The sequence below is a fragment of the Scyliorhinus canicula genome, chromosome 11 (genome assembly GCF_902713615.1).
Source record: "Scyliorhinus canicula chromosome 11, sScyCan1.1, whole genome shotgun sequence".
NCBI lineage: Eukaryota > Metazoa > Chordata > Chondrichthyes > Carcharhiniformes > Scyliorhinidae > Scyliorhinus > Scyliorhinus canicula.
In genome coordinates, this window is record NC_052156.1 from 40,271,634 (window position 1) to 40,284,926 (window position 13,293).

The 13,293-nt window shown below is 42.7% G+C and overlaps 1 protein-coding gene across 4 annotated transcripts in view; it reads right to left on the minus strand.

The window, feature by feature from the left end:
• The window catches only part of tasora (transcription activation suppressor a), a 111,795-nt gene that overhangs the window by 19,728 nt on the left and 78,774 nt on the right, over positions 1-13,293 (minus strand). For 3 of the 4 annotated variants that reach the window (XR_005462433.1, XM_038812812.1, XM_038812814.1), the window contains exons 16-18: positions 5,449-5,593; positions 3,144-4,180; positions 291-416 (exon numbers count right to left, since the gene is read on the minus strand). Coding sequence is in view for 3 of the 4 variants with exons in the window: in XM_038812812.1 (XP_038668740.1) it covers positions 291-416; positions 3,144-4,180; positions 5,449-5,593 (1,308 nt within the window). In the remaining variant the exon portion in view is untranslated. The remainder of the gene's footprint in view (positions 1-290; positions 417-3,143; positions 4,181-5,448; positions 5,594-13,293) is intronic. The other variant, XM_038812813.1, reaches the window with a different exon arrangement.

The window sequence follows — 13,293 nt, forward strand, 5'->3', positions numbered from 1 at the left end:
ATTGCACCCATTTAAACAATGTTTCATTTGCATTATAATGCATATCTCAAGCATGACATTTACATACATGACAAAAAAGACTTTCTATAATAAATTCAAAACCTCAAATTACAGCACGTTACTTTGGTAGAAACATGAAACTTTAAAATATACAAATTCCTAGTATTTCAATTTTATGTTATGAAAACCTAGATAACTGATCACAGTTTACATTTGGTTGCACTTTTCAGAGGAGTAGAAAATACTATATCAATTGACTGCAGAAGATTTTTGAAGAGGGCCATCTTCACCTTGTGAATGTGAGATGCAATGTCTTCATTTTGAATTATAATCAGTAACTTATCCATCGAACCATCTTTTTTTTTCAAAAAATCCTCGGGATGACACTCCTTATTACCCAATCCAGTCAAATATTCCTGTATGATTCAGAATTAAAGGAGTTATTCAAAAATTGTCATAATTCAGAAAACCTTTTGAGTGAAATTCCATTGTAAACAAATTATGTTTGTATAGTTCCTCCCTGTTATTTTTCCACTTTCTCTGACTATGCTCAAAATAGTCTTGCTCACATCTCCTTACCAGCTATTACAATAATCACACTTGACTTTAAAAAGTGAACATTTTGCTAAGTATGTTAAAATGTCCTAATTTCCCTACTCCTATCACAAAAGGCATGAACAGGTCTGTCTAACAATACTGATATAAAAACAAAATAAGGACATTCTCAACCATCAAATCAAGATGGAGCATTCAGAAGGCAACTTATTTCCCCTTCATGTCATTTTGGTGACCCAAGTTCCTCAATTTTCTTCAATCTTCAACACTCATTCCCCAAATGGGGACATATAGATGTTGAGCTTGAGTGATTTACAGGCTGCCCATTGGTTCTTTCCAGTTCCCAGCAATGCCCAGACAGCCTGAAGACCAGAAGCTTTAGGGAAGGATGTAATTTCTACTACTGTAGTTAACAGTACAGTATCAGTACCACAGTATCGCATCAACAGATTGAGACACTATGCAGAAACTTCATTTGTAGCTGCTGAAATGTTTTGCCTCAATGCAACTAACCTATTTGCAAAACAGAAATAAGTGATTTCAAACAACTGACATCTTAGGTATTTAAAAAAGGGGTATTATAATAAAAGAGAACAGCTAGTAATTTAAATTAAACCAGATAACCATCCAGAGGAGGAAGATCAGCTGTTTCCCACTCATGTTTTTAGAAGATGCCAGCTGCCGGACTGCCCCATATTATAATTGAGCGTGGCCGATTCACAAGTTTCTATGGATGCAGTTTGTTCATTACATGGAGCAACAATCTGAAACAATGGCAAAATTGTTTTCCCCTCAGAATCAGTGTTAACACTAAGATTTCAGCATTATATTTTCACACCACCACTTATTTCAACTGCGAACAACACAAAGCATAATTAGAATTGATAGATTAGTATGATCATACACAAGTGGTGGAACAGACCTAGGGGCCCACGTGTTTTACCCCTGCTTATGTATAGTATTTGGAACATAAATAATTTGTATTTATACAAATTAGACCCTTCATGCAATAAACCTTCCCAATCAACATTTGAGTAATTGAACCCCTCCAGCCAACTCCACCATTCAAATTAGATCATGGCTGATCAGTTATCTTGACTCCATTTACTTGTCTTGGTTCCATATCTCTTAATACCCGTACAACCAAAAATCCAACAATCTCAGTTTTACATTTCCAATGAGCTAAAAGCCAGACTTTTGGGAAAGACAGACTTCTATCATTCAGCGGGTGGAAGGAGCACTTCCAGATTTCACTTCTGAATGGTCTTGCGAGAATTCTAAGGTGGTCTCCCATTTTCCTGGAATCCCCAAAGCAAATAGTTTCTCTTTATCTAAAATCCACTCATGATTTTAACACTAATTAAATCATCCCATAACTACACAAGTTTGCGGCATACCCCTCAGTTCGCAATTAAAATCCCCATTCTCTACCACACACGCATGCACAATATAATTTGAGTTACCTTCACGGTTTTGCTCCCCGAGCCTCTGTTCCAAATGACAACATCTCATTCTCAGTGGTTTCAAACCTCATATCAACTCAACATGCTCTCGTCAGAATTCCTCCCCTAATCTTCACGTGCACTCCCCAATCTACATACACAGGTATTACTTAACCTGGTCATCTCATGTGGCCTTGCTGCTCCCATCGCAGCAAACAAAGCTAATCACTTTGTATCACCCTCAACCCACATCCTCCAGACATATCACCTTCTGTGTCCAGTCCAAGAAAAAAAAAACTTTAAAATCTGATACCGCTTCCGAAATCCCAACTGCTTGGCCTTTGGCCCTCCATTTACAACATTTCTGTAGCTACTGATTTGCATAACCACACCCTCACCTCCACCATTGATACCAGCAACCCCAACAAAAAAAACTCACCCTGGTTGCTCCTAATTTCAGCTAATATTGTTGAGCAATTATCTCACTATATTTACCGTCTCTCTCTATCCGTTAAACCTGCAGTCATCACACCCTACTCAAAAAAGCAACCCTAGGGTACAGGAAAGAAGGAATGTACATGGACACAAGTCACTGAAGGTGGCAGGATAGTTTGGGAGAGCAGTTAATAGAGCATCATAGGCTTTTAATTTTGACTGCATTGCCATGGTGGCCTCGTCTTCAGCTGTCTAGGTCCCAAGCTCTGAAATTCTCTCCCTAAATCTTTGTGTCTCCTTCCTTCATTATGACGCTTCTCTAGGACAAAGCTTTTGAACATGTGGTTCAATTTTGCTTCATAATGCTTTTGTAAAGCATCTCAAGACATTTTATTACGTCCAACAGATCTATATAGATACAAGTTGCTATTGTATGGATATGTATACCAAGGATGTGCAACCAGTCCTTACAAGTTAACCCATTAATTACTGTACTACACCCTTACCCGAGATATTATGCCCAACTGCTTCCAGATGGGGTCAGACCAAGGCTTTGTACAATTCTAGTTGCTCATGATAGAACTGGAGATAAATTCTTGCGGAAAAACATGACCGAGAATTATTCTAGGACAGTCAACCGTTGATTAACCCATTTATCGAAAACACGAGAACACCAATTTCACTTCAATTTGACATTGTGTGTCACTGTACCTTTATTTCTGCACAGACAGAAGTCTTCTCCACTTCATAAATATAAAACTTCACCGTGTTCTTCTGAACATCCTTAATTATTTCAACTAAGCTGCAAAAGACTTCAGGATTTAACTGCTGAATTAAGTTGGTTAAACATGGTTGTGTTCCAGGGAGTCCGACTGTTCCACTAGTTTCTTGCAATGTATGCACCAATTCCTGCTGGTTCCCAAAGCTCAGGGTTTGCTCTGGTGATGAGGTTTTGTCCTCCCCTATTGCAGCTATGGAATCTGAATCATTGAAGGTGCTGAGCTTTTGTCCAGACGTTTGTTGTGATTGCATTATAGACTCAGACAGGGAAGCATCAGTTTTTGGATCATTTTCAATTCCCTGAAGCTTTTCACAAGCAATTGGTTCTTCGTGCACAGAGTTGTTACAGTGGTTAGTCTCTTCTGTTGTGTATGCCAAGGTATTTAGTGGAGATGCTGTGGATAGCAATGGCTCCTGTACAACTCCACTGCAAGTTACAATCTCTTCCTGCAACTTCTGAGCTAGTTCAGGAGAAGACGATGGATAAGGATGCATATTTGTACGAGACAGGTCAGAGCGTGCATCAGCAATTACACAGTTCATCCTCTTGCGTAATTTATTTATATAACTTTGGACAGAGACTTGATGCGATTGGGTATTTGAATACCTGGAAAGTGCCAGAACCTTTCGTGGAGCACAAAACATTGGTCTTTTGTTGTCAGGACCATATCGGACTTTTTCCTTCTTCAGGAGTTGCTTCATTTTGTCTGAGAATTTGCTGTACTCCAATAAGACAGAAGTTTCAATTGTTGAAGCTGAATTGCCTTTCAAGTCAAACAGATGGCCATTGGTCTCACAAGTTGGAAAATACTGCTGGAAATCCTTAAAAACGGTGCCCACACCAGTGCCAAGATCTGAAGGCGACTGATAGTGATTAATGTTCGATTGACGATTTATGACCCGTGGATCATCAGGACATGAATCCTCTGGTGGTAAATAGAACAGTTGTTCAATCCGTGATTTCATATCTACAAACGAAGACAACTATTATCGTACATTCGATAAACTAGACACACCAGGTGTCTTAAGGTTTGATGTTAATCATCGCGTTATTCAAACAAAGCACCAATAGTATGGATCATAATTTTAAAGTGAATATGCTAGAATAGGAGACAGCATCTGTGCATTGAACAGGTGTAGGAGTTCTAAATTAATTCCTTCAACAAAAAAAGAACCTGCTCATTTGCTCAGAACATTTGCTGCCTTGCAACTCCAGTAAATTTTAAACAACGCCCTAATGACAAGCAGCCTGGCACGGTGTAATTATTGCTAATCCAGTTATAGTCAAAGGAAAAGGCACATTATCTTCATCACACAATTTCTTTAAACTAATTCAAAACAATGAGTTCCATCATACAATGCTGGAAACACTTATTTTAATCACCAGGAAGTAGAACATATTTATCCTGCCATGTGAGATTACCTTTAAGAAATGGGTGTTTAAGAAATGCACCTTTAAGAAATGGGTATTTATCAGTGATGTCAGAGTGTGAGTGGAGCTGGGCTGTCAGCGATTTACTTTTGTTTTAGGCTGTTTGCTGCAGGGTGTGTTTTAGTTTTGTTTCAGTGTTGGAGCTGAAGCCAGACAAAGTGTACTGCTGTTCTCTCTGCCATCAAAAGACTATCTCTTGATCATTTGGTGAATTCAGAATTATAAATGTTTTCAGTAGTGACTTTAACCTGATGTGCTTCTGTTAAAGGTTCTGTTTTTAAGTCATATGGCTGTTAAAAGGAAAGCTTAAAGGATTACTTAGTGTTTTAGTCTTTGGAGGTTATATTTGAATTAATGGTTGCTGAGATGTTCACTGTATGCTTTAAAAAGGTTAACTTGAGTTCATAGAATAAACATTGTTTTGCTTTAAAAAAAAACTTTTCCATTTCTGCTGTACCACACCTGTAGAGTGGGCCGTGTGCTCCCCATACCACAATCTATTAAAAGTTGTGGGTCAGGTGAACTCCATGATACACTTTGGGGTTTGCTAAACCCTGGCCCATAACAATCCTTACAATTTATCAGTCTCAAAGTTAATTATCTTCAGGAAGGGTGAAGAGAAAAATGGTATAAAATAAACTAAGGCGGCTTATAAGATAATAAAGAAGTGTGGAAACCTATGAAGAAAGAAAACTTTGAAAAACTCTAATTCACCTCTCACATTAAACATTTAATACATTGAAGTATGAGGCCACAAACATAATCACTATCCAGTGTTTCTCAAATGTTAACACAATGTCTTACCGGTTATGGGAATAAGTTTCCAGTTAATTTCACTATCAGGGGTGCAATCAGGGGTGGTCATCTTCTTGCAGTACAGCTGTTCAAGGGAGGCATTTGTACATGGACTACAATCTTCAGCACTGCCTACACTTCCCAAGCTCTGCTCCTTTGGAAGAGACAGATAAGCGCAAGAACAAATTCATCAATCTGTAATCATTTTCATATCACATTAATACATTTTTACTCTTTTGTGGCAGAGCTTATTCTTTTCTGGGTGAACTGAAGATTCGACTCTAGCAATTTAGCAGCTCAACTTCAGAAAGTTTAAAGAGACAATCAAAAATAAGACCGTAAACAATTATGGACATGGAAAGATCATGTAATTTATTCCCTGAACTTGTTGATGTATTTCAGACTAATTATCTATATACAGCAATTCATACTAATGCATGCATTAGTAGAAAGGCACATGTAAAGACAAAGCCAAAGCTTCTGACTGGTAAATTACAACATTAAAGTCAGCATGAAAAAAACCATTTTCTCAGATTAAAATATGCAGTTCTCATGTAAACAAAGATACACATTGTACACCATTGAAAGAAGGCAAAACGGTCAGCGACAGCGCTGCTCCCGACGGCCCTGGGGAGATACTCGGGGAATCCGGTAGTAATAGCTTCGTTGCGAATTTGGAGGCAATTTCGACAACACTTCGGGTTGGGGGCAGGGTCAAGGGAAATGCCGATTCGGGGGACCCATGGATTTGAGCCAGGGAAGTGGGATGGAGATTTTCGGAGATGGGAGGAGAAAGGAATTCGGACACTAAAAGATTTATTTCTTGGGGGTCGTTTTGCAGGATTGAAGGAGCTGGGAGCGAAGTATGGGCTGGAGCAGGGGGAAATATTTAGATACATGCAGGTTCGAAACTTTGCCAGAAAGGAGGTACAGAGCTTCCCAGTAGAGCGGCTTCCACATTGCTGGAGGAGGTGCTGGTGACAGGGGGACTGGAGTAGGGGGTAGTATCGGCGGTTTATGTGGCTATTTTGGAGGAGGAGAAGGCACCACTAGAAGGGATCAAGGCAAAGTGGGAGGAAGAGTTGAGAGAGGGTAAGGAGGGGGGGTTCTGGTGTGAGGTGCTCCGGAGGGTGAACGTCTCCACCTCGTGTGGGAAGTTGGGGCTGATACAGCTGAAGGTGGTGTACAGAGAACACCTTACAAGGGAGAGGATGAGCCGGTTCTTTGAGGGGGTAGAAGATGTGTGTGAGCGTTGTGGGGGGACCTCATGTATATGTTTTGGTCCTGTCCAAAGCTGGAGGATTACTGGAAAGAGGTGTTTAGGGCAATCTCTAAAGCGGTGCACGTACTACCCAGATACTCAGGGAATCCGGTAGTAATAGCTGGACCTGGGCCTCCGGGAGGCCACATTCGGGGTATCGGACCAGCCGGGGGTTGGAAACGGGCGTGGAGGCAGATGTTGTAGTCTTCGCCTTGTTGATCGCCCGAAGACGGATCTTGTTAGGGTGGAGATCAACCTCTCCACCCTGTGCCCTGTCGTGGCAGGGAGACCTGCTGGAATTCTTAGTGCTTGAAAAGGTCAAATTTGAACTGAGGGGAAGGATGGAGGGGTTGTACAATTTATGTTTGTTATTCATTATGCACTTCCGAGAATTAGATCACATCGAACATTGGGGGCTGGGAGGAGGGGGACTGTTGTGTTAATGGTGATTATGGGTGATTCCTGATTGCTTTTCGTCATTTGTTTATGTTAACATGCGGGCCAATGTCTGGGGTGTGGTGGAAGGATGGGATCGTTGAAAGGAGCAACACAGGTGGAGAAGGTAGTCAAGAAGGTATACGGTACGCTTGCCTTCATTGATCGTGACATTAAGTATGAAAATTGGCAAGTCATATTGCAGCTATATAGAACCTTAGTTAGGCCACACTTGGGAGTATAGTGTTCAATTCTGCTCGCCACACTACCAGAAGGATGTGGAGGCTTTAAAGAGGGTGCAGAAGAGATTTTCCAGGATGTTGCCTGGTATGAGGAGAGGTTGAATAAACTGGATTTGTTCTTACTGGAACGAAGGAGGTTGAGGGGCGACCTGATAGAGGTCTACAAAATTATGAGAGGCATAGACAGAGTGGATGGTCAGAGACTTTTTCCCAGGGTAGAGGGATCAATTACTAGGGGGCATAGGTTTAAGGTGCGAGTGGCAAGGTTTAGAGGAGATGTACGAGGTAAGTTTTTTTTTTACACAGGGGGTAGTGGGTGCCTGGAACTCACTCCCGGAGGTGGTGGAAGCAGGGACGACAGTGATGTTTAAGGGGCTTCTGACAAATACATGAATAGGATAGGAATGGAGGGATACGGACCCCGGAAGTGTAGAAGATTTTAGTTTAGACGGGCTGCATGGTCAGCGAGGGCTTAATCACCTGAGGAAGGAGCTGTGCTCCGAAAGCTAGTGATTTGAAACAAATCTGTTGGGACTTTAACCTGGTGTTGTAAGACTTCTAACTGCACTCATCATATAGTTGTGCTGTTTACAATCATAGAGGTTATCATGGGTGAGGATGCCATCTTAAACTTTCAAACAAGTTGAACTGCTGGTCCAAAGGACAACCACCCAAGGGAGACTATGAGCGCACTTTACTCATGTCTTTAACAGTTTGCCAGCGTCAGGGGCTTTTCGCTCAAACTGGAAGGGAGGCAAGGCAGTAGTACTGTCAAATTCTTATTCAGGAATGAGGTCCGAAGGGATCACAAATTTCTCTGTCTAATCACCCGGACAGGGCAGTCATAATTTGGGGCACCCAGCAATAATAATAATTATCTTCATTAGTGTCACAAGTAGGCTTACATTAACATTGCAATGAAGATACTGTGAAAATTCCTTAGTTGCCACACTACGGTGCCTGTTCGGGTACACTGAGGGAGAATTCAGAATGTCCAATTCACCTAACAGGCACAGTTCGGGACTTGCGGGAAGAAACCAGAGCACCCGGAGGAAACCCACACAGAGGGAGAACGTGCCGGCTCCGCAAAGTGTGACCCAAGCAGGAATGCTTATGAAAAAAAAAAATTCTACTACATCAATAAATGAATCTTTTGAATTCATTGCTAGGTTGATGCATCAGGGTCACCACATTATACAATATTTTATGAAATTTCATTTAGATAAAAAAAGGTACCTTGAAATAGGCTACTCTACAACTAAGTCATTACGAAAGAGGCCATTCACCCCATAATCTATGTTGCACCTGTGTACAGCATACAAATCTGTCCTATTAACCCCTAACCCCACAGCAAGTTGCAGGTCATTATCAACCTTGCAGAATTACTGGAAACCTCCTATAGTGAATCAATAAGGGCAGCACGGTAACATAGTGGTTAGAACAGTTGCTTCACAGCTCCAGGGTCCCAGGTTAGACTCCCGGCTTGGGTCATTGTCTGTGGAGTCTGCACGTTCTCCCAGTGTCTGCGTTGGTTTCCTCCCACAGTCCAAGGATGTGAGGGTTAGGTGGATTGGCCATGCCAAGTTGCCCTTAGTGTTCAAAATAAAAGTTTAAGTGGGAGTTACTGGGTTTCAGGGATAGGGTAGAGACGTGGGCTTGAGTAAGGTGCTCTTTGTAAGGGCCGGTGCAGATTCGACGAGCCGAATGGCCTCCTCTGCACTGTAATTGGCTGAATTTAATGGACAAAGTTTTGAGAGGAATCTGCTTGGGGATCAGTTTGCAGTGTTAAAGCCTTTGCTAAATACTATATACTAATGCCCCTCCCAGGCACCAGCAGGGAATGATTTGCAAGTTTGTACAAATGTTAGGATTGAGGATAAGATGCAACCTAGTGTCAAGACTGGCTAGCATGCACAATCATTCTGGAAGTTGGCACCTATCGTGTCCGGAGGAAGATTTGTTGATCTGTACAATGCTAGGACTAATTACATATTAGTTGCTGGTCGATCAGTGGTGGTAGTGTTGGCCATAATTTAGAACACTAAAGCATACGAATAGAACATAATACAAGTGCATTTGCTCCTTTTCTCACTTCACTTTGTCTCAAATTAGTGCCAATAAATTAATTACAATTCTACCATTCTGAAAGTCCCATTATTTATAAAGTAGCGCTTCCTTTTAGAAATGGCATGGATTTGGTTGTGGAAATTGCAAAAAGGATACCATTCACAATCATTATTCCATGGAACCCGACAGCAACTTCAGGAGTTTGCACATGCGCAGTTGAAAAAACCCAGAAATCAAAGAATCTATGTTTCGCCAAGGGGTGCAGTGTCGAGATTCCCATAGACTGCAATCTCCATTGCAATCATGAAAACATCCACCTCTTCATTGTCAGCATCGCTAGAAAAACCCTTGAAAAAGTTACATTTCATTGAATGAGGAGCAATTACACCCTAATTAACTTAGAAAAACTATTTACTTTTGGAACAAATGTCTCCATGAGGTAATTAGTTTAAAAATTAATTGTAAAACTGTTCTCTGTTTTAACTTCCATCCTAATCCATTTATAGCCATCCATTTCAAAATCTAAAAATTTAAAAGTAAAAGGGATTCCATGGTGTTCAATGGTTTTACTTCCTGCATGTAATATTTAAGATAGGATTGTTCTCTACCAGCGATGCTGGCATCACTGCTTCTCCATACCAAGAAATTCCCTCAACTTGACACCAAATTTAATCTACGATCAGTAAAGCAGAACACCCAGCACACAGATCGTTGAGATCTCTGGACAGCCTCCTTAGACATTAACGAGGACAAGGATGGGCCTGGCAGAAGGCAGATTTTAATAAGATCAGGTATGATTTGGCCAGAGTGGACAGGGAGCAGACACTTAGGTAAATCTGAGCCAAAACACTGGGACGCATTCAAGAAGTGAGCCCAAAAAAAAAAGGAGGCTGGGGGTTGATCCGAGAGCTCAAAACAGAAGCCCAAGAGGTGCATAGAATGTGCAAGAGAGAACATAAAAAGGAAATTAGGAGAACAAAAAAGGAGAGGTAAAAGAATACTGCAGGTAAAATAAAGGATTTAAGTTGTTTTACAAGTCTCTCCTCAGCCTTTCAAGTGAAAACAATCCTAGTTTATTCAACCTTGCTTCATTGCCAACACTTTTGAGACCAGGCATCATCCGGTGGACCTTTGTGCACCCTCTCCAAAGCTTCCATGTCCTTCTGATAATGTGGTGACCAGAACTGCATGTAATACTCCAAAAGCGGCCTAATTAAGGTTTTATATGGCTGCAACATGATTTCCCAATTCCTGTACTCAATGCTCCAGCTGATAAATGCAAAATATGCCTTCATAATCACCTTGACCACCTGTGTTGCCACTTTTAGGGAACTGTGGACCTGCAGGCCCAGATCCCTCTGTATGTTAAAGTTCCTAAGGGCATTTACAGTACCATTCATACCCAGATTTGATCCTCCAAAATGCATCACGTTGCATTTGTCCGGATTAACCTCCATCTGCCATTTCTGTGCCCAAGTCTCCAATCAATCTATATCCTGTTGTATCCTCTAACAATCCTCGGCACTGTCAGCAACTCCACCAATCTTCGTCATCCACAAATTTACTAATCGGACCGCCCACATTTTCCTCCAGATCATTTATATTACAAACAAGAGATCCCAGCACTGTGGGACATCACTAACTACAGAACTCCATTCTGAAAAACACCCTTCCACTGCTTGGTTCTATAACCAAGCTAGTTCTGTATCTATCTAGCCAGCGCACCCCGAATCCCATGTGATTTTAGTTTTTGTACCAATCTGCCATGTGGGACCTTGTCAAACGCCTAAAGTCCATGTAAACTACATTTACAGCCCTTCCCTCATCAATTTCTTTGTCAACTCTTCAAAAACAAATCAAGTTGGTAGGGATCTAAATGAGTACTTTATCAGGAAAGGTGGTGAGGCAGTTACGGAGGGCCAGTGTAGGAGTACAGGGAGAAGGCGAGCAGGATGCCCACTAGTTGAGGAAGCAAGAGGTGGTGAGGGAGATTGGCAGAGTAGAGGATGATAAGGGCAGGGTGTGTTGGATTCGGAGGAGCTCCTGGCCCCCCGGGGGGGGGGGGGGGGGGGGGGGGGGGGGGGGGGGGGACACAGACTTGGATGGGCAGGAGTTTCCCATGGTAGAGGAGGCGCTGGTTTAGGGATTGGGGGCTGCAATTGGGTTGAGGGAGGTGATGGGCAGTATGGGGGTGATGCAGGCAGGGAAGGCTCCAGGTCCGGACATGTTCCCAGTGCAATTTTATAAAATGTTTGGGGCGGACCTGGAGCCACTGCTGGTGAGGGTGCATAATGAGGCAAAGGAGAGGGGCAACTCCTCCCGACACTGTCGCAGGTTTCCAGCTCCCAGATATTGAAAAAGGACAAGGATCCGAAGCAGTGTGGTTCGTACCACCCAATGTCTGACCAACTTGATTGAATTTTTCAAAGAGATGAGATGTGTATGTGAGGGCAATCCATTTGATATAGTCTAATATGACTTCAGCAAGGTTTTTGATAAGATTCCACGATGGAGACGTGAAAGTAAGAGCCCATGGGATCCAGGAAAATTTGGAAAATTGGACCCAGAATTGGTTAACTGACAGGAAGAGGGTGATACTCAAGCGGTGTTTTTCTGGAAGCCTGTGTTCAGTGGGTTCCCAAAGGGATCATTAGAACTGGGAGAAGTCATGGAGTGTATCAACTTCATGCAGGCGGGGAAGGTGTCAGAGCCAGATTCCTGGGGGACTACTACAAAAAATTCATACCAGCACCTGCGGGAAACGTACGCAGACACACTAGTAAGGGGCACCCTATCACCAACACTAACACAAGCCTCAATATCACTGATACCCAAAAAGGACAAAGACCCGACTTGAGTGCAGGTCCCACAAGCTCATCTCGCTACTCAACATTGATGCAAAGATCCTGGCAAAAGCCCTGGCAAAGTGGCTGGAGAGTTGTGTCCAGAGGTAGTTACAGAGGACCAGGCAGGCTTTGTCAAGGGCAGGCAGCTAACATCGAACACCAGATAAACGTGATAATGACCCCATCTGAGGATTGAACACCAGATGTGACCATCTCCCTGGACCCAGAAAAGGTCTTCAACAGAAAGAGTCGAGTGGAAGTACCTCAGATGTACTGAACGGTTTGGGTTTGGGCCAGGGTTCACATCCTGTGTGAAACTTCTGTAGTGCTCCCATGTACGGACTAACACCGCCAGCTCTAAATACGGCCAGCTGCAAGAGGCACGAGGCAGGGATGCCTGCTGTAAATGCTGCTGTTTGCTCTGGCAATCGCCCTCAGAACAGCGAGGGGGTGGAGTGGTATCCCAAGGGGAGCATAGAGTTTCACTCTACGCGGATGACCTGCTCCTCTACATCTCAAACTCCTGGGCTGATACGGAAGGGATAATGAAACTCCTGAAGGTGTTTGGAGCCTTCTCAAGCTATAAATCCAACCTGTGCAAAAATGAAACCTTCCCGGTGAACCCACAGGGGGAGGGACAGCTGTTCAAACAAGCCGAGACCAAATTCCACCACCTGGCAATCCAAATATCACCAAAACTGGGCACAGATTCCCAAAACCCGATGGGGAGGAAGTCAAAAAGGACCTGCAGAGGTGGGGCCCACTCCCACTCTTGCTGGCAGGGAGTGCGCAGACAATCAAAATGAACATACTGCCAGGTTTCTCTTTCTGTTCAGACCCTCCCAATCTACATCCCCAAGGTCTTCGTCAACACGGCAGACAAGCTTATCAGGACGTTTGTCTGGGGAAGGAAAAACCCAACGGTCCAAAAAAATAAAAAGGCCCTTCAAAAGGAAAAGAAACATGGGAGACCTGGCCTTCCCTAACCTACAGTTCTACAACT